Source organism: Panulirus ornatus, chromosome 19 (genome assembly GCF_036320965.1).
Source record: "Panulirus ornatus isolate Po-2019 chromosome 19, ASM3632096v1, whole genome shotgun sequence".
NCBI classification, from domain to species: Eukaryota; Metazoa; Arthropoda; class Malacostraca; order Decapoda; family Palinuridae; genus Panulirus; species Panulirus ornatus.
The window spans coordinates 69,082,973-69,104,267 of record NC_092242.1 but is presented as its reverse complement, the minus strand read 5'-3'; the positions used below and the strand labels follow the sequence as shown (position 1 = coordinate 69,104,267).

Below are 21,295 nucleotides of genomic sequence, written 5' to 3'. Positions count from 1 at the left end.
GACGAAGTTAAAGGCCTTGTAAGTGCTGAAGTATCATTTGAACAAGATAAGAACCCATGATGTAGATACTGTCTTATTTTCACTAACTCTCTGGCTCGCGATGCTGAGGTACTGGGAAAGGTAGCTAGCTGCCCTACAGTTCACTATGGTTTGTATGAGCTTCTTGCCCAGCTCACTGAAGGAATGGATGAGTATTACTGTCTAATTTCAGACAAAAAGGTTCTTGTGACGAACACTTCTTGTGGCTCCTGTACTCTAGCATGCTTATCTATCTATCTATCTATCTATCTATATATATATATATATATATATATATATATGTATATATATATGGAGTCCCACATCAGCTCTGCCATTCTTCCAGGGATTGATGATAACACCGTCAGGGCGCTTCGTGGATCCATCAGGTCTGAGGAAATTGGATTCTCTTTGTGCTGGGCATTCGGCTTGGTTTTGGAAGGTTCCTCCAGATAATGTCATTGACTTTACCGTGTCGAGCGTTCTGGCTACCGGAGTTGCCACAGCCTCAGGAGCATAAAGCCGGTATTGCTCATGTTATCATTCTGTGGCAGGTAGCATTATACGCCGTGTGGGTGGATACAGGGGTGGTACAGTCGGGGAGTTACCGGCGTTACGGAAGGGGAGACTGCAGGTGGAGAGGGACCGGCCGTAGGGAGGGAGCTACCTGCCACCGTCATCCTTAACGATCATTAATGGAAATACATTTGCCAAGCTTTACGAAACTCTTCGTTCAGGAAAGCATCAGTGATGATGTCAACCTACAAGATTATATGTGCTGTGTGGTGCACCACAGTTAGTATTTTCATGTTTTAGTCATAATGAAGAGCGATGTTTTCATGTATTGAGAAGCTGAGCTACCAGGCGATGCACGGGGGAAACAGAGGTTATTACAAAAGACGTCATTATATCACTGTGGAAGGTGACCTTTAACGCCAGACTTTTGACATTTACTTTTATCAATGTAATATTATTTTGTCTTTTTATTGTTTATTTTCAAGATCTTTTTTTCACGTCTTTCAGGTGAGCGTGTCGAGTGAGCCGGCCATAACGAAGGATTGTGTTGGGTAAGTCTAGCATGCGCTGTTCTTGTCAACCATATTTATTCAGAACTCTGTATTTTTTTCACCTGTAACTCCTGTTGCACGGTAGGAGTAAGAGCTCTGGCGCTACTGTCACGAGCACGTCATCTAAGCTCTAGCTACAGAGCTGATGCACAGGAGAGTCCATAGATTATCTTTACAAAATCAGACTCTATCAAAAACGAAGGTCGATCTATAAAGATGATGTGTGTTGAGTGTGAGGTTACATTTCATAAAGTTTTCCTGACTAATTTGTTTCTTTTTCGGAATTTTCTTGTAACCGTGACATTGCATCGTGCTGATAGCGTCACCAAACAAGAATAACATTTCATGGACACCGTGCGTACGTTGTTCCTTGACGGTTCATTCCATTGCTTTAGGTTCGTGTGCGGATGTGTAGTGTCACGCTAAAATCAGGTTTCGTTAGTGTTGTTGGTGGTAGTCTGTAGCTGCACGTGAGGTATAACACACAGCAAGAAGCTTGTAAACGAGAGCATCAGTAGATGCCCGTGGTCCAGGCCGCATAGGTTCGAATCCTGGTCGAGGCAGCCGATACACAGTTGATCCAGCTGTTCATCCTTCAATATTGGCTGGTCAAGAAAATGGGCACCTGGCTTATGCTAGGATATATATATATATATATATATATATATATATATATATATATATATGTGTGTGTGTGTGTGTGTCGTGTTAAAGAGATGGTTTTGACTGTGGTATTCAGTTGCCCGTGCCGTCGCAGCTAACAGAAAAATACAAAAATAGAGCTAACTGGTGAAAGATTTCGAATACGTCATTAACAATTAAGCAGACATCTCCTATACAGCATAGGCCTCCACAACCAATCAAAATTGTGCAAAGTCTTACCTTACTCGCCGTCAGAGTTAACTGAAGTCTTTGTAGAAACTGAAACGCCGTACGAGGCTACTCTAGAATTTACATAGTGTTTATACAGCCTCCCTAACTCGTCACAAGGATGTAATGACTATGTGCATATGTATAAATGGGAAGCCCATCTCAACGGGTACGGTAATTTCTATCTCTGTTTATCTAAGACAGGATGACAGTCACACGTGAATATTTCCGTCTCGTTTCCGATGATCCTGTTGGAAGAACTACGTTCTCGATAACAACCTGGATTGTGATTTCTCGTATCATGGGAATGACCAATGGTCGGGCGAGCATACGTCCAAGACCAGCCGCTTTTTGGAAAGGTAATTTTTCTACTCCGCTCGTCATGCACTTTTGTATCGATAAGAACCAGTTCATGCTTCCGTTTGCATTATGTGCGATCCTTTTTGCATTTTCACAGTGAGTTGCCTTGTGTAAATTCATCCACGAATGCCTCGGTCGCTGACTGTCTGCACAGCTTCAAGTGAGAGACGACTCAAAGAGGTCAAATTGGAGAGCTGAACCTGGGCCGGTTTGGTGTCTCACATGTATGAAGCAGTTTGGTGTCTCACATGTATGAAGCAGTTTGGTGTCTCACATGTATGAAGCAGTTGCTGCTTTGTCTCTGTTTAGAAAACTGAACGTGTTTAAAAATATAATGGCTTATGCTGCATTTGTTTGAGACACTCATTGTTGGCCACGGAATAATCACGCGATAGTGATTGTTCATGTGTCTGCACAAGCTGAGCAGTGTGGTAACTGAGGGGTTCACAAAGATTGACATGAAAATGAGGGGGAAAAATAAACGTGACAAAACATCTTGTAAAACAAAGCGATGATTTCCACTCACGGACAACTTACTCAAATTTATGTAAATGAAAAATAACATCATGATGGCCTAGTGCCGGGCTTCCATTACGAAAACGAATTTCGAGAGAAATATGATAACATATTTTGATGCCGAGCAACTGAAGAAACAAGAATAGTATCAAAACATTATAACGATATAACTGACTAGGTACTTTACATGCTCTCTCACCCGAGGGTTTATTAAAATTTTTCAAGTATAAAGACTCCAGGAAAATATCTCTATTACCTCGAGCTGATATGTCAATTTTTCTGTTCTGGCGCGGTATACGTGTCCGCGTCTGACAGACCCGTTAGATGGAAGAACCTGGGCATTTTTCATTATGCCGTTACTGTAACGTTACGTCTCAACCCCTAGTCCATCTCAAGGCTTTCCTCGAAGAATGACTACAGATGGAAAGGTTTCAGGATTATGTGTTGTGTTAAACAACGGTATTGGGTCTTGCTTTTACTTGGGGTATTAAAAGTAAGAGGACGGATACGTTGTGGAGTGTTGCCTTTAGTATACTTAGCGCTGGGAGGCGATAAGCGTGTGTAGGGAACGTCTCCCGGCAGGGGGTAGCTGAGCGAGTTGACTGTAGTCAGGTAGCTTATCAGTTGGGTGTAGGTGAGCAAGAACCTTCAGTCGTCTGGTTATCAAGGTTGTGGGACGGGTGCTCAGAGAAAGGACCAGTTCCCCACTGCACCTTGTGTTTGTACTCTGTTCAGTCGAGTCTGCTTGGCATAAATGTTCGATCTTGTAAAAGAACTGCTGTCATAAGAAGCGCTGTGTTCAGTGGATGTTATGTTTCGAGCCATATTTCGGACATGGGAGAAAAAAATAATGAAAACGGAGCTGCATGTTAAAGAAAATGCTTGGTGAGTAAAATGAAATAACACATCCTGGTTTTGCTCAGTTCCATGAACATCCTTTCTTTTTTTCTATTTAGTCTGGCTTTTACTCTCGGAATTCAGCTACAAAGTAAATAATGTCTTATTACCCATGACCTGGTACAGGACTTTCAAACGACGGAGAGCTTTCAGGAGCCAAGAGCTTCGAGATAGGTTCGGCTCTTTGTCTAAAGACTCCATCAATCGACGAAAGACACACGGTTGTTGAATAGCCTTTGTCATTCTTTTCCTGGAGTATTCTTACTGGTGGGTTTTGTTAGAGAGGTTTGCGGTTCTTTCTTACTCAGGAATACATTCTGTGTTGGAATTTACATAATCCTGGAAGTAGAGAAACTCCTCTCTAGTATTGAGATGTGAGAGCATTCTCTCATATACTGAGTGGGCCACTCTTTGTTGCGTATACTGTTAATACGCTCTCACTCCGTTGGTCATGCAGACCAGTTGCCACAGTGAGGCCAGTCAGTTTGATGTTACCCGAAGAATTTCGCGGAAGAGCGAGCCTCTCCTTGTCGTTAGGAACAGAATTGTGTTGATAAAGATTTCGTATCTGGTTTAGGCTGTGTTATATATATATATATATATATATATATATATATATATATATATATATATATATATATATATATTGAGTTAATATATAATACTACCTTTATAATTCATCTCAGGATTCGTCCTGGAGCCGGATCCTCTCGATTACATTACCTTTCCATAAGGAGTCAACAGCTTATGGAGACTCTTGACGTTTATATGAGAGATCATGCGCTCGAAATCTAATAGAATTCTTATCATTGTCAACGCTGATAGCAGGAGTCGGAGGAGGGGGAGTGGAGCATGAGTGCTTCCATTTCAGGAGGGACAGCCAGAGATGACCATGGACGTGGCGTCGTCTGGGTTTAGTAAGGCCTTCTAAGGGGACATGGAGGAGGAGAACTCTTCGACCTGCCGAGCCAACTTTATCCTAGTGCCAGATGTTGTTGTGGGGCTGAGCTGGAGAGTTCTCCAGGGGGTTGGGGAGGGGAGGAGGGGAAGGACGAAGGACCAGAGACGCAGTGCACAGATGAGACAGTGGTTCACAAGAGGCAACAGGAAGGAAAAGAAAAAAAAAAGTCGTGATTCTTATAAATTTGCGTGAGTGATATGGAGAGAAGGTCAAGAGTTGCATTCTTATCTCAAGGGTATGTGGTACGAGAATGCAGATGGATTTTCCATGACGAACGAGTTAGGTTATTTATTATGGAGAATGCCTCCTATTCACATATATCAATGTCTGTGCATGAGGAATGGGGGAGTCAGGGTACATGCACATTAGGCTCCAAGAATTCTGATCATATTAAAGGAGTTATGGACCCAGGGTTCATTTTTCGCGGAAAGAAATCAATGGACTCAGGATTTGCATGTGTGGAAGGACAGCTAACACAGTCTCTCTCAACTTCCTGCAGGAGGAAGGATGGTATTTCAGGGTAAAGGTAAAGCATTTACTTGAATATGTTCATCATATGTATTGACCGGCCAGAACATGGAAAGCTAGACGTGAGAAGATATCCACCTCCATGAGCACTTGAAGACGATGTCGGAAATGGAGTTGAAGGTGAAGACTGAGTATGCTTGATCATCATTAAACCAGGTCATCAGTGAGGAAGTTATTCAAGAAGCCGACTGAGGCTATAGCACATATTGTCTCACTAGAATCGGGTCTGGCTATAAGAAACTTATATATAGCCTCTTCTCGTAGCATTTGGACTTTGTTACCTTCTCGGAAAATGGAAGAACATATGAGTTGGTACACCGCGGGTGGAATGGACGAAATCCGTAACCCATACGTAGGTCGGCGGTAACTAAGCAGGATGTCATCAGTCCTAGGAACTGCACAGATTTACAAGAGCTCTTTCACGTCTCTCTCCCAGCATGGCGATCTCGCTACACATTTTGTATTCCCCCAGCCCCGTCGGCAGCGTCGTTAAAAACAAATTTGATTGGCAACAGGAGCCCGTGACATGAACATGACATGAACATGAATATACGTGTGTCACCTTCGTTAGGAATACAAATACGTATGAAAATACCTCTGTGGGTAGAATTCCCAGTTAATTTTAAAAGTCGTTATATTCGAACGCCTAAATATTATAACTACTAACTAGCGCTAATTGGTCGGCAACCTGGGTACTTGATGCTTTAGGTCGTAACAGCTGTTAAGCTAATTCGTTAACCTCGATCGTGTATATTTTTGGTTTATAATTGTTTATCTTATCATTTATTTTCTCCGGTACTGAATTAAGTTCGGATACGTTGTCTTACTGCTACACCTAACCGTATTGACGTGTCGCATGTCAGCTGCTGACCGCCACCTACCAGATGGGGGGAAAAAATGAAAACGGTCGAGGTAAGAATTGAGAGGAAGACGACTGGAGAAGGAACAGGATGGGACAAGGAGAGTAAAAAGGAGAGATTCTTTATTTTTTAAGGGAGTATGGGTGAAGGGAAGACGTAGAGGAGCAGATGGAAGAGGATGAATGAGAGAAGGAAGGCGAAGGAGGAACGTAATGGTGATTTAGAGAGAGATGAAGAGAAAGCGAGACAGAGAGAGGATGGATGGAAGGAAGGGAGATTGAACGACGTAAAGAAGTTTGAGGGAGAGATCAAGCGTAAGGGAGAAGAAAGGGAAACAGGAAGGAGAGAGGAATATGATGGTGGTAAGAAGTAAGAGAGGAAGAAGAAGAGGAGGAGGAGGAGAAGGTGGAAGAAGAGGTGGAGGAGGGAGACTCAGGGAGTGGGAATGGAATCAAGCAAGAGTGTGAGAGCGAAGGAGGAGAGCGGTAACACTCTCCATGCTGGAAGAAGGTAAACATGGAGGTACATGAGTGCAGGGAGGGGGAGAGGAGGAGTTGGAAGGGGAAGGGGGGGAGGGAGGAGGCCGAGCCAGCGAGACAAGAGCTAGTGTGAGTGTCAGATGCAGCACACTGAGCGACAAAGCTGGTGGACAAAGAGATAAAAGCTGTCGAAAACAGAAGATAAGCAGGCAATTATCAGAACAAAGAAGCGAGTAGGCAAGAGGGAGGTGAGTGGCAAGATACAAAAAGCGTGTTTGAATGACTTCATTAAAGGTGTGTCTAGCTTTTCTCATTTCCTCTAAAAATTCTTTCGAAAATTCACCCAAACTTTGCTCTTTACTGTATATGGTTTTTTGACCCTTTAGTTTTATCGTCCTCATTCGTCAGAACTGATCTGTTCTTAAGGCTCGTTCAGAGGTGTGTTTTTTTCGTTCCAAAAATAAAAAACAACAACTCTGGGTCGACCCGTTTGTTCCTTCTCTGACACGACCCCGTCCTCATGAGGTCGCTCTCTGCGACGACCAGACGTGCTTTCCAGACATCCCTTTCATCCGTGCCTTCCAGCCAGCCGTGCCTGTAAGCCGCTCCTCCCAAGCCGTGTCCTCCTTCACATACGCATGAATAGATTTACGAAAACCATTACCTGCTTTAGGCACAAGTGCGTCAAATGGGGAAATAAAACAAACACTAACAGCGCTCCCTATACCGGAGGGAATACCTTAGGACCTCCGCATTATTCATAGAGAGAAACTGACACACTGACAGTACAAAGTGAGAACTTTTAATGACGAATCCTTTGAAGAGCCTGTGTACCGCTAGGAGGAGGAGGACACAGTACCATGTCAACAATGTTTGTCCGTCTTGAGAAAATATGTCACCATTAGCTCCCCAAGAAAAACAAGAGCGATCAAAGGCCACTTTTCACCGTAAAATATATTTTTTTTTCAATGACAGCACTTTTCATCTGGGAGAGGTAGCAAGAAAGTAGCATTCACCGTCGCATGATTCTGCCAGTCTACCGTGGCTTGTAAGTAGGAATCCCGACTTTAAGGAACATTCCGGCTTAACACTGTCACTTCTGAACTTTCTTCTTCCTCCTCCCACTCCCACCAGCCTCCTCCTGTCCCCCACCTCCCCGTCCGCGACTCCTCTGGTGAGTGCCTTCCGGCCACAATTTTACGAGCAATTGCATATGAATGAGTAATGAAAGGCGTCGTATTTGAAAGAGAGAGAAAAAAAGTTTCGTAAAAGGTGCAGGAAAATTAGAAAGCGGCAAGTGAATTTTGTATTGTTTAAAAAACGTTTGATTTCTTGGGAGAGACTTTTTGGTGAGGAGAACATGAGGTGCTCCGACCCTGATGGTGGTGGACTTAAAGAATTAACTGAGGATAAGTGAGTTCTGACCCGTGTGTTTATTGTGGCGGGTGCTGGGTCTCTCCACCACGCAGCCGCTGCAGTGCTGTCTGCTGTTCCTGATGCGGTGCTGCTGCTCCTGTTGCTGCTCTCGCTGGGCTGGGAATAAAGCTTTATGGCGAGGATTTTGTTGCATTGTTAAGACTGGAAGATGTTAATGATGAGGCGCGTGTTGCTTGGTTAAGAAGTTTGATGGTGGGGTTTATTGTTGCTCTGTTGGAAGTTAAAGCTTGATGGTTGGGTTTATGTTGCTTGGTTACATGTTAAGCTTGATGGCGGGGTGCACACTGCTTGGTTAGGAGTTAAAAGCTTGATGGTGAGGTGTAATGTTGCATGTCTAGAACTTAAAGCTTGATGGCGGGGTGTATACTGCTTGGTTAGGAGTTAAAAGCTTGATGGTGGGGTGTGCATTGCTTTGTTACAAGTTAAAGCTTGAATTGCTACAACCCAAAGGCATGATAGGTCTGACCTCAGCCAAGATCCCTTATTGGATATGTCAAAGGGAATGCCTTGATAGCCAAGGGTCGCCCCAGCATGATCAAGGGTCCATACCACCGTGCTCTAGGGAGTCGCATTGTCGTGTTGTACGGGTCATGCCGTCGTGCTGTACGGGTCGTGCCGTCGTGCTGTACGGGTCGTGCCGTCGTGCTGTACGGGTCGTGCTGTCGTGCTGTAATATTCACACCATCTTGCTGAAGAATCGAATGTCATGGTTACAGGTCAACAAGCAACTCTTGTTACCAATACTGCCTGTGTACTTCTGTGTATCGCATGATGAAATTCTCTTTTTGTCGTTACCAAAGTAGATAATATTTGAAATACATTACCACACGCCATTGGCCTTGGGTATTATCAGTGATATTTGGCATATGCAAATAGATTGGTGATATTCTCACTCTCGTGTGTGTAATATTAAAAGTGTGAATTATTGCAGAAATATTGACCTTCCCCAGTTTGATATAACAAATTAAAAACGAATTCGAATGTCAGACCTCTCACACACGGGCTTATCAATGCTTTCATAATTACAGCTATCTGGAAATGCGAGTATTATGGTGTGAATATGATATTCTGATAATAATAATTTTGAGTTACTAGTAATACACGGCCATCAACTGACATTACAAATAGGAAAAAGTTGAACCTGCGTCAGATGAGAGACATTCTGTATAAACTATAACTCACAACTGCACAGTTTTGTGTTTAAATCAGTTGCTCTTGTATTGCGGAGCAGATTCTACCGAATGTCGCTAGTCTTAGTGTTGTTTCAAAGTGGTTGTATGGCATTTAGGGTAAGAGTCTTAGAGTTATTACAGAAGTCACTATGCCAGTTTGGTTAATATCTTTACACTCATAAACTCTCAGATGTCATTATCCCACTTTAGTTAAGCTTTTTACAGTCTTGCATATGTCATGTTTCCACTTTTCTTACGATTTTTACTCCTTCACTTGCAGAAGTCATTATCCCACTTTGGTGAAGATTTTACATTCACTTGCAGACGTCTGTACATCCCAACAAGAAACGTGAGGTCAATGATGTAAATGTTACTCACAACGATAATTTTTTATCTTACGTGCAGCAGACGATTTCCATGCACGTATACAACTTACCCAAACCCCAGCCTTCCAGAAGTAAGAGAGGAGGAGGATGTTTTATAATAAACCAACCAGGGGGTCACTATTTAGTATATCAAATGCCTAACAAAATTATGGCGATTTTTTTATCCTGCCTAGTCGAGGCTTGGCTGGAATGGGTTTTTTATGTTCACTCTAGTTGTGATTTCAAAACTCAGAGATTGATTTAAAAACTCACTTTTTTATTTCAAAAAAAGTCGTACTGGGTTAACCAGATTCATGAAAGTCTCGCCTCCAAATTAGATTACCTTTGTTCCACGACTCGTGGAAATGACACACGGGTCAAAGATCAGTTCATTTTCTTGAAGTACATCATCATGGTGAAGCACCTCATTTTCAAACGATTTTATATATATATATATATATATATATATATATATATATATATATATATATATATATATATATATATATACTGTGTCAGTAGCCTTACAGCCGCGGGCTCACTGTATTTGCCCAGGGTCGTGACCCGTTGGAACTGCTTCGAAACCGCTCTGACGCCGGCGTCTGCCGATTTGATTCAAAACGTGTGTTTAAAACGTCATTATCACAGATGACACTCCCCCCCCCTCCCTCCCTTCACACAACATTCACCACACAAACGTCGAATAAATGAATGTAGATATTATTCACTCTCACGAGGAAAACGTCCTAAGTCCTGCATCACTTTAATGTTAAACATGAACTAAGCACTTACTAAACATGAACTAATTACTTACAGATAAGTTGAAGTGGGTTCACCCACTCGTATAATACCGCTACAGGAGGAAGCCAGCAACTTCACAAACAACTTGTGCATCCGGCACAAATGAGAAGCTCATTGCTCAGCGCCAGGAGAAGAAACAGACACATCCATTTTCGGTTTTATTCAACATAATGAAATTATTTAATGTCGGAAGTAAAACTAACCAGTAAACGAGATCAAGAGAAATGCAGGATCAAAGAATATATATATATATATATATATATATATATATATATATATATATATATATATATATATATATATATATATATATATATATATAAAAGATTGGGTTGAAGCTGGAGGGTTGTGTTTACAATGACCGCTCATAAGTATTAAAGGTTAAAGCAAACGATTGTCCAAATTACTATCGGGAATTAATAGGCATCTTATACGATTGGATAAGAAAAATATGTTAAAGATATACGCATCACTATTCACACGAAGTAGCTGCTAGTAATAGGTATTTTTCTTGATATTAAAAATCTGTCATTTTCCATTAGTTGCTGACCATCACCTTTGAACTCGGAATCGCACATCACCTTTAGATGGACGAAGTTGGCTGTTACAGTAAAGTCTGCATATACTGGACGTTGCTCATTACAGACAGACAGACAAGAAGCGAAAGCTAAGATAGTGTCATCAGGATTCTCGAGCCCACGACCTTGAAATCTCCAAGGTGACATAGACAGTGGCTGACGTATGCAGGGTGGTAAGATGTGGCTTAGACCTTCTTACTGTGTGTGTGTTTGTGCGTGTGTGTGTGGGGGGGGGGGATGATACTTGAGCAGAATATCCACTTGAATCTCTTATATTCTAAGGAGAGTATCCACATGAATCTCTGATGTGTTTCCAAGTGGAAAATCATGTTTTAAGTGAAAGAGATGGCCAAAATATGACGCCATATGTGAGTCTCGCATGATTCATGTGATTCAGTGTTCCATATAATGTAAACGGAAATATTTTTTCCCCTCTGTGGAAGGACTAAAACCAGAATGTCAGGTTGTGGCTTTAACATGAGTGAATCAGGTGTTCCGCGTCGTATGAATTCTCCGGGGATGAAAAATTGAGACACTATATAGAGGTCGGATCATATCACTTAAGTCGCTACAATATGGAACCTTCTTTTGCTGGAGATGTAAGAATTCTTTCTTTTTTTCTACGGACGGAGAAGGTAATATTGATTTCTCCTGCTTATGGAACCCTCTTTTGTTGAACGCTTGAGAGATTCATTCATATTTCTTTCGTTGTTCTACGAATGGAGGAAGGTAGAAGTCTGAATGGAACCCTGTTGATTTAGAGTAAGAGTTCATTTTTTCCCCTGTATTCTGCGGATGAAAGCAACAACGGTCAAGAGTGTGCGAGGGTAATACTCAGAGCTACGTGTAAGGAAGGAAGTCCAGCTTGTGGCTGGAGGTGTCGAGAGACGTATGTTAAGAGTGTTTTTCCCCCAGGTTGTCTGAAAGTAACGAAGACAGACCGTGACTGGTCTGCTCACAACGCTCGCCTCCGTCACCCTGGGAAAACTTCGCCCATTCTTCTCTCTCTCTCTCTCTCTCTCTCTCTCTCTCTCTCTCTCTCTCTCTCTCTCTCTCTCTCTCTCTCTCTCTCTCTCTTTTCTTAATCGTTCTCCACATCTTATTCTTCGCTTACTGACAAAGGCTTCTGCAGGGTAGACTTAGGAATGTCGTCGTTAGCACTGATGTGAGTAATAGAATGTTGAATTTCTTTCCAGAGGCTCGTAACCTCACGTAGTTCTGGAAGATATCAACTTGAGCGATCGCGTCCCCTCCCAGGCGGTTCCCTCGTCCATCCCTGGGGAATTTTAACGCCATTTTCCCTTTCTTGGCCTGGGCATCATCCTCGGCCCAGTTGTGGCCATCTTTGTGTAATCGATGCATCTTTATCTATCTATCTATCTATCTATCTATCTATATATGTATATGATTCAAGCGATGGATCGTTGTAATTAAGAGGTTTTTCTGGATGATACATGAATCAAAGTTATACTTTTTTGTTTATATTTGTCATCTATTTTTAACTCTTGGATTCGTGTGGTAAAGCAGCATTGCTGTTGTCGTGACGATAAAGAGATGAATGAGCTAGCTCGTTTGTCGAAGTGATTCATTGATGGGTGATTCCGTTACATGAAGATTGGTTCAGGTTTTGAGCGACACGGTCACCTGCTGTTAGTGTAAACAGGAGAGATAACGAGGTCAAGGGGTCATCCACCCTTAATGTATTATGTAATGGTGAGTTGGGTGGAGCAGTTCAGTGTTATGTGGAGAGACTTAACTGGTCTCCCAGAAGGTTAATAGCGCGAGACAGTATCACACACATTTGTGGCCAGTCATCAAGCGTTGCATTCATCCACTTTAATGACTCATCTGTATATAAAATCGTAAGAGTCTGGTGTTATCATCAGGTACAGAATCTGCCTCTCTGTGCTTTCGATCTTGGGTCATTAACTTGGGGGTTTTCGTCACTGATACTTCGGTGACTTAGAACTTGGCTAACACCACCACTTGATACAGCAACACGTATTTGGATCAATAAAACGCTGGGCATGACATTTGGGCCTCAACGCGCGGGAAATGGGCACAGGACAGTAACATTGGGCTCGTGACCTTAGCAAGTGTGTCTCAGGACTTTCTAGCACATCTGTCGGTAATATTAGCGATCATCCTGGGGTCAGTAACGACTGGCACTCGGAGGCTTGGGTTAGCACACGGTAGCTCTTGCCTAGCTCAGTAGCGTCTGAAACTTAGATATTGAGTCGTTTGCATGATGGTTACACCAGTAACTTGAATTACCAGCAGTTTACGACTCCGGGCTCATGTCTTGGGTTTAGAGAACTGAGTTCATAAAGATATGGGGGACATTGTGTACTTAATATCGAGTATGTTCAGTAAATTCTCAAGATCAAATGTCTCGGACATTCGACGCTTTACGTAGAATGAATCACTGAAGAAATCTGGTCAACAGTGATTCAATACCGAGTTGTGCTTCCAGTTTTACTTACTGATTCAACCCTTCATAAGTTCCACTCCCGTGCTTTAATATCCTGACAAAGTTTGTATTATCAAGACTACCTGTGGCAGGTGTGAGGTAACAGCGTTGTAACGTAGTAACTGAAATATGGCAGTCTCCTCCACGGGTTCCATCTATTACGGGCAGCTGCCACGAAAGTCTCTGATGCAGACGAATGGATCCGGGAAAATGGTGAAGTGATTTTGTTTTGCTGTCTTCCGGCACGGAATGATAAATTCAACCCCCTGTCAGTTAGTCCAGGGACCTTAGCATGTCTTCTGTCAGCACCACATGTCTGACGTCTTTCTTTCTTTTCTGTTTTAGTCACACGTTTTTGTTATTCCTAGACTAATTGTACATTGTATTTTTCTTCCTATTCTCACATTACATGATATTATTCCTGTGACTAGTTTCGTGTGGTATCCACTTCCTCGATTTCTAATATGTGTCTTCTTCCTCCCCTCCTCCTTCCTTGTTCTCATTCATGTTCTCATTCATCCACAAGTTTTAACTTGCCATGACGAGAATGATCACTGTATAAATCACAGTTGAGAGACGAGAGAGATTTTATTTCCGGTTTTGTGTTCAGATATTAAGACATGGAAAAGTGGAGGTATATTCTCTAACCTGCCGCGTCCATATATTTTGAAGACCGTTCGGTAGTGTGGTGTTTCGTTCATGAGTTGACCAGTATTTTTGCTGCATTCGTCTCTGAATGAAAGTATGCCTGAGTGACAGTTTTCAAATGTAATTCTAATGCTTTTTGTGGTTTTCCAGAGGTTGATTAAATGTATAGTACTGACACCATATACTTTCCCTTATCTCGTCTTTTTCCTTTTCATTAACCTCTCTACATTTCTATCAAGGCTCGGCCTTGATGTGGACTCATCCGTAATTGGAACCTCCAACGTAAATACAAAGCAAAATGGAAAGCTTGTTTTATGGACAGTCGAGTTCTCAATTCATATATATATATATATATATATATATATATATATATATATATATATATATATATATATATATATCATTACTTGTTCGAAGTTTCCCGCGCGGTAGCATAACTCAAAGAACAGACGAAGAAATGGCCTCTCACCGCTCACATCCAGTCTCTAGCTGCCATGTATAATGCACCGAGAACAAAGGCCCCTCTAAACAGCCAAGTCCCACAGAGATTTTCCGTGGTTTTCCCCGACTGCTTCACATGCCTCTGGTTCAGCCCACTGACAGCACGTCGACCCTAGTACACCACATCGCTCCAGTATCAGGGAATTGTTTAAAGCTCGGGAAGCATGCCTAGTAAGTCACAAATACATTGGTCATCAGCACATCTAACGCAAGTGTAGTCTCGTAAATATCTCAAAGACCAACATGAGTTTACTGGAAAAATCTATGTACGAAATTTTAATTCTCAGATGAGAGAATTTAGCGCTAGTTTGATTGATGGCCACATGGGTTAAAAGACAGACCATCGTGACCAAATGTCGTTACGTCGTGTGTTTAAGGACCCGTCGTCCTCAAGAATGTCGCCGTGGCTGTAAGATCCCAAATGATGTAGTTGTCTCCTGGTGGGAGTACAGACCACCACAGCGGTGATGCAGCAGCCACCGTGGCTCTGGTGAGTGAGGTGGCCTCCTGATGCATGTTTACCCTCAGCCTTTGATAAGTCTGGCAAGCATGTGTGACTGAAAACTCTTGCACAGTCTTGACTGTGTGATGAGAAAAAAAGAAAAGTTCAGTAAAAAAAAAAAGGAAAAATGTGGAGTGAAAAGACATTTTTAATGAATAACGGAAACTCTGGCAAGGAATGCGGAGAGGGGGAATATTTCACAAAGAAATTGGAAATCTGTGACAGCATCCTGAAGATGCAAAGTAGTGAAGAAGAAGACAAATAAAGTAGACGGTACTCAGTGAAGTGTTGGTAGAAAACTGAAATTTTGATGGAATCTTAGAGTCAAGAATTCATAGGCGAAGAATGACCTTGTTAAGCATTTAAAGTAGAAGTCAGTGAGATGTAGGTATAGGATATGGCACTACACTGTTGTGTGATGAAGACTGTCTTGAAAGGGTGAAAGACGGTACAGACAAAAAAATAGGAGTTCAGAGATTCAACGAGGATAATACGTATTAGGAAGGTTGGCAAGGATGGTGTAATGGAGATGATGAAAGAGGAAGCGGGTAAACGAGGGTGTATTGTGAAAGATACAAGAAGTTATACTCGTGAGAGTCAGAGAGGACATTTCCATAGGGGACTGAGGTGAAAGACTAATGTTTTAGGGAAGCTGGAAGGAGAGGATGGACAAAATGGAATGTTGAAGAGAAGGATGGAGTACAGAAAATGGAGAGGAGAGAATGGGTGTACGATGCGAAAGTCCAACAAGATGAATTAGTTGAGGTATGGTACATGACAGGAAATTTTGTGTAACGAAAAAAGAAAATATTACTACGTGACCTGTGACTTACAAAAATTCATATCCAGCCTCTATTTCCATATTCTGCTTGGCTTTCCTGACTAGCCATAGTAATTTCTACAGTGCTTTATTCTCTAAGCCCGGAACTTCAAAACTCAGAATTTCTATCAGTTTGTGATGCAGATTGTCTGAACCTATACTTAGGCGTGCAGCTGACCGGGATTCACACTACTTCTCTATATTTGGTCATCCAATCGAAAACTCAGTGCTAAAAAAACTTCGTTTATGCTGTAACTACGTTTGTTTCACCATATATATATATATATATATATATATATATATATATATATATATATATATATATATATATATATATATGGACTGAGCCTGGGCATCTGAAGCGTCGGGGAAACAACATGGAAAGGTCTGTTGGGACTGGTTTCAGTGCATTACACATGACCGCTAGGGACTGGATGTGGCTTTCTTCGTCTGTTCTTGGCGTTACCTCGATAACGGGGAAACGGTAATCGAGTATATATATATGCACACACACACACACACACACACACCTGACTTCCCGTGAAGTATGCAGGATGAGATGAAGAGTAAGGCTAACGGGTTAGTGTTTGTTATCTTCACTGATGTTTCCTCAAAACATTTTCTTGTCTGAGAGTTGTGTTTACAGAGGTTGTTGTTCATCGCAAAGTTCTGACACAACTGTTCACTACTCTCTCTCTCTCTCTCTCTCTCTCTCTCTCTCTCTCTCTCTCTCTCTCTCTCTCTCTCTCTCTCTCTCTCTCTCTCTCCAGCCATTCAAAATGCAGCACATGTCATAAAAGTGTAGATAAATCCTGGATATGTTTTTTTATGGTGTGTGATCTAACAGATTTTTCTTTTACGAAGGGTTCGTAGGATTTAATTACCATTAATGAGAGGATATAGGCAAATTGTATGAGATCATTATCATGATGAAGTTGCAGAACGTCCTACTGACACTATATATATATATATATATATATATATATATATATATATATATATATATATATATATATATACTGAGGGAGTAGAGAAATAAGATAATATTTCTGCTGCTTTCCCATGTAAGGGAAACCATCAGGGGCCAACTCTCTCTCTCTTTACGTCATCGTCAATGTCACACATGATATAATCGTTATCATCTTTACGTCATCACCAATGTCACACATGATATAATCGTTATCATCTTTACGTCGTCACCAATGTCACACATGATACAATCGTTATCATCTTTAGGTGGCGAAAGTTACGTCATACGTTTGACTTGAATAATGTTGAGAAAAAATTATGCTAGAGAGTTAAATGCCATGGCGTTTTAAATGTCTTCCCAGTTTGAAAAGCAAATTGACTTCGTAAATGTACATGTTACTGTCACACATCAAACGGTAACGCGAGTACCTGGGGGATTAATGTGTACACATACACATGGGTGTATGATGCATACCACACACGTCCATATGTAAGGATCTACTACACTCACGGTCCACTCACAAGCCCGACCTGTGCCAGGAACGGCGCCTCTGAGCACACACACACACACACACACACACAGTACATGTAGGTACCACTGCCGCTGGTGTGACACACTCGCAACAACGCACTCCCAGGGCCCGGCCCTCAGCATTCCCTCCACGTCCCGGGTTCAGAGCCGTTGAAAGGGAACTGATTGGGAATTTTGGGTGAGGAGGCCAAAGAACATGCATGTCTAGTACACCAGACCTCCCTCCCACCTACCCAGGCAGATCACAGCCACGTCAGAATCGGGAAATCAGAAATATTGACCGAAACCTTGAAAGCAGAATTAAAGGTGGAAGATCAAACAGTTTTATAGTTATTATTATTATTATTATTATTATCATTATTATTATTATTATTATCATTATTATTATTATTGATAGTAGTAGTAGTAGTAGTGGTAATAGTAGTAGCATCAGTAGTATTATCATATTGCACCATAAAGTGAGAGTGATATATCAAACATTTTTATGGTTATCATTAATGTTATTACATTGTACTGTAAGTTGAAGTATAAATGTTAAACAATTTTATGATTATTATTGATATTGTTTTATCATCGAAAGGACCAAGTGGTCGGTTGCTGTTTGAATTTCTTCGTATTACCATTGTAAGAATAGAACATCATTTTTAGTCTCAAAGTTATCATTCTTTTTCCCATGAAAATTAGATGCCTCTTGGTGTATAAGTTAGGAAGGTCACTCAAGTGTGTTTTGCATGGCGAGGTGCGTAGAATGTGATCATTACTGAGCCAGACAGCGACCTTTTGCTAGTGATGTTAGTACTCGTTCATATAATATTTTTCTCCTCTACTACTAATACTACTATTACTACTTATAGCTTCACCATCTTTATTATTATCATTGATGTTATTATTAGTACTGTTCAATGGCTCTATGAATTATTACTTTTATCCCTGAGAATAGGGGAGAAAGAATACTTCCCACGTATTCCCTGCGTGTCGTAGAAGGCGACTAAAAGGGAAGGGAGCGGGGGGCTGGAAATCCTCCCCTCTCGTTTTTTTTTTTTCTTAATTCTCCAAAAGAAGGAACAGAGAAGGGGGCCAGGTGAGGATATTCCCTCAAAGGCCCAGTCCTCTGTTCTTAACGCTACCTCGCTATTGCGGGAAATGGCTAATAGTATGAATAAAAAAGAAATTATATATTTTGTCTATTTCTTTCTTTTTCTATTTCTTGAAAGAATCATGGCAAGAGGAAAGTCTTGAGATTCCATATTAAATGTTCAGTTCATGTAGTTGCCTGATCGTCGTGTTCGCCCCGGAGGCAAACATAAGCCAGCCTGACCTCCACCAGCTATGATACGCGATGTAGAAAAATAATCGATCACTCCACTAATAGCTGAAACATCCCCTGATTAATCAGAGCTCAGAGCACATTGATCGGCCGGTGTAACAACGGAAGCCGTGGCATTAATCATCTCGCAGAGAACACAAAGGAAGCATCACTGCTTTTGTTTGAGTTTTTCTCTTAAATCAAGTATTACCCGGACGGCCAACCTCCTGTGGTGGGTGTTCATGGCGGCTCTATTGTCTGCTGCCATTATGATAATGGGAAGCAGCGGCCTCCCTGGCTCCCTGTGGTTCCTATGGTCCACTTGAGTCATTGGTAGTGGCACCAGGAGGTGGTATAGTAAACAATGAGAGTACGGAGGCAGTGTAACTGCACCCCTGGGGTGTATGTAGGGTCATACAGGGTCAGTGTAACAGTAACGGTGTTCTCTTTTGTGTATTTAAGGTCATACAGGCTCAGTGTAACAGCCACCCTGTGTTATCCGTGTGACCAGGAAGCTACATTATTAGAGAGAGAGAGAGAGAGAGAGAGAGAGAGAGAGAGAGAGAGAGAGAGAGAGAGAGACCTCAAGAGAGTTCACGAGAGAGCCAACTTTGCGGGAGCCACTAAGAATATAAGTGACCACAGAAGGTGCTGTTGGTTATAAAGATAAGGCGGTCGGGATGAGGATAATGCTAGTCTCCAAACGACCCCTGGGGAAATTACATGAAATTATGCATGAATGTATTCATATGTTATTATAAACAAGGATGAGAGGCTAACGAGAAGACTAGGGCATGGCGGAAGAAGGGTAGTTGATGGAAACTACAGTAGTGATTCTCCTGTTTACGTGACGTACTTTGCCACAACGAAAATACGAAAGGAATATTTCCATTCTATTCTTTATCAACATCTTTATGACAGTCCCTCGAGAGACTGAGTGAACGAGAGCTGTAAGACGGTATTCACTTGTTATTCTAAGGCTTGTGTCTTGTACATATGACGTGTGTCACGTGGGCGGAGGGGAGAATGCGACGCCTTTCGTTATTCTAAGAGGCATGTAGATTGGGCGTGAGTCTCGTTACCTCAGGAACAAGTAATTGGGCCTTACGTGTCATTTCAAAAAATGAGGAAATGGGGCGTATTTGTTTGTGCTTCAGGAGCGTTAAATAGGATGTGTGTGTGTGTGTGTGTGTGTGTGTGTGTGTGTGTGTGTGTGTGTGTGTGTGTGTGTGTGTTTCATTTTAAAAGTGAGTAGACTGGTCAAAGCAGATGACAGCGAAAACTAACACAGTGGACGTATTTCGTAAGTGAACGTAAAGGGCTTGTGTGTGTCATTCCTTCAAAAGTCAGGTCAGATGGCGTATGTGTCGTTACTTGAGCAACGTGTACACGGAAACGTGGATTTCCTAACTTCAGATTGCGAGTTTAGACGGCAGGATGTCGTCATCTGCTGGAGCAAGCTCGAAGGACATCGTCCGTCATTGAGAGAACTCAATGAAGATGACACTGAACTGTCTTGAAGGTATTTTTCAGGACCCATCCACATGACTATTGTCTCATACTTAGGAACATAGAGAGTTGGTTATTCTTCAGTGTCTCATTTACAACTTTTGTCTTGTTGCATTTTTTGATACCAGTCGTCTATTCTGTGGCCTCCCCGAGTCAGTGAAGCTGCTGAGGCTGTCATGTGAAGCAATATGATACAGGATATTCCACTGCCCTCCCAGAATTTAAGGTGGAAGTAGCGAGAGTCGCGTTACATATCAACAGACCGCTGGATCCCTGTGCCTGAATAGAATGCTGGAATGTTGGTGCAGGAGTCTCTCGCTGGCCGATGCTGCAGGGTCAGAGCCGCGAGATGGGTTCGAGGCCCCATGAGGATTTGACCCGCGAGCCAGTAAGAACGTTCGCCTCGAACTGTTATTCCATTTTTCGTACATTCAGACGCTCCAAGAAGTCATATATTGCCGACAGACTCACAGAGGCATGTGAATACACACACACACACACACACACACACACACACACACACACACTCAAAGCTGAGTTGAGAGGCACAGGGTCTCAGAGGGGAAAAGAGTTCATGCATAACGAACCATCTGGACTCGTGTGATAGAGTGAGCAGTAGCCAGGGAGAGTAAGAGGTAAGGTGGTGCCAGAGTTATATACGTGCTCTTGTTGGACTTTAAGAAGGTAATTGACAACGTTCACCACAGGAGGGTTCTTAAAGGAGAAAAAGAGGAACGCTAAAAACGCGGGCAAATGCAGTGTATGTCTGTGTATCTCCCTAGGCCCTACTACACATCATGATGTTCAGTTACAAGTTAGGTCAAAGGCCATGTTCGCCACACCTTCATCTCCGATACATCATCATCTTTACAACGTCCTTATCTTGACTACACATCACATGTAGAAGTTCGGGTTAAAGGTAATCTTCCAAGCACCGGGCCACATCTTCACTAAACTCTCTACACCATCGGTTTTTGACTCGACCCATAGCAGTAAGGTCAGTGACCATACTCAGTACACCGTCGTCTTCATCAAGAAGAATAAACAAAGTAAGAAAAAGTACGAGGGGAAAAAAAAGAATACAATACCTTTCCCTCCAGCTAAGGGAGATAAAGTTCCAGAGGTGGAG

At 42.1% G+C, this 21,295-nt stretch overlaps 1 protein-coding gene across 1 annotated transcript in view; it reads left to right on the top strand.

Annotated features, from left to right (window-relative positions):
- Positions 1 to 21,295, top strand: part of LOC139755658 (uncharacterized) — a 159,841-nt gene that overhangs the window by 135,368 nt on the left and 3,178 nt on the right. The window contains exon 4 of the mRNA XM_071674287.1: positions 1,042 to 1,085. Coding sequence (XP_071530388.1) covers positions 1,042 to 1,058 — 17 coding nt within the window. The 3' untranslated portion in view covers positions 1,059 to 1,085. The remainder of the gene's footprint in view (positions 1 to 1,041; positions 1,086 to 21,295) is intronic.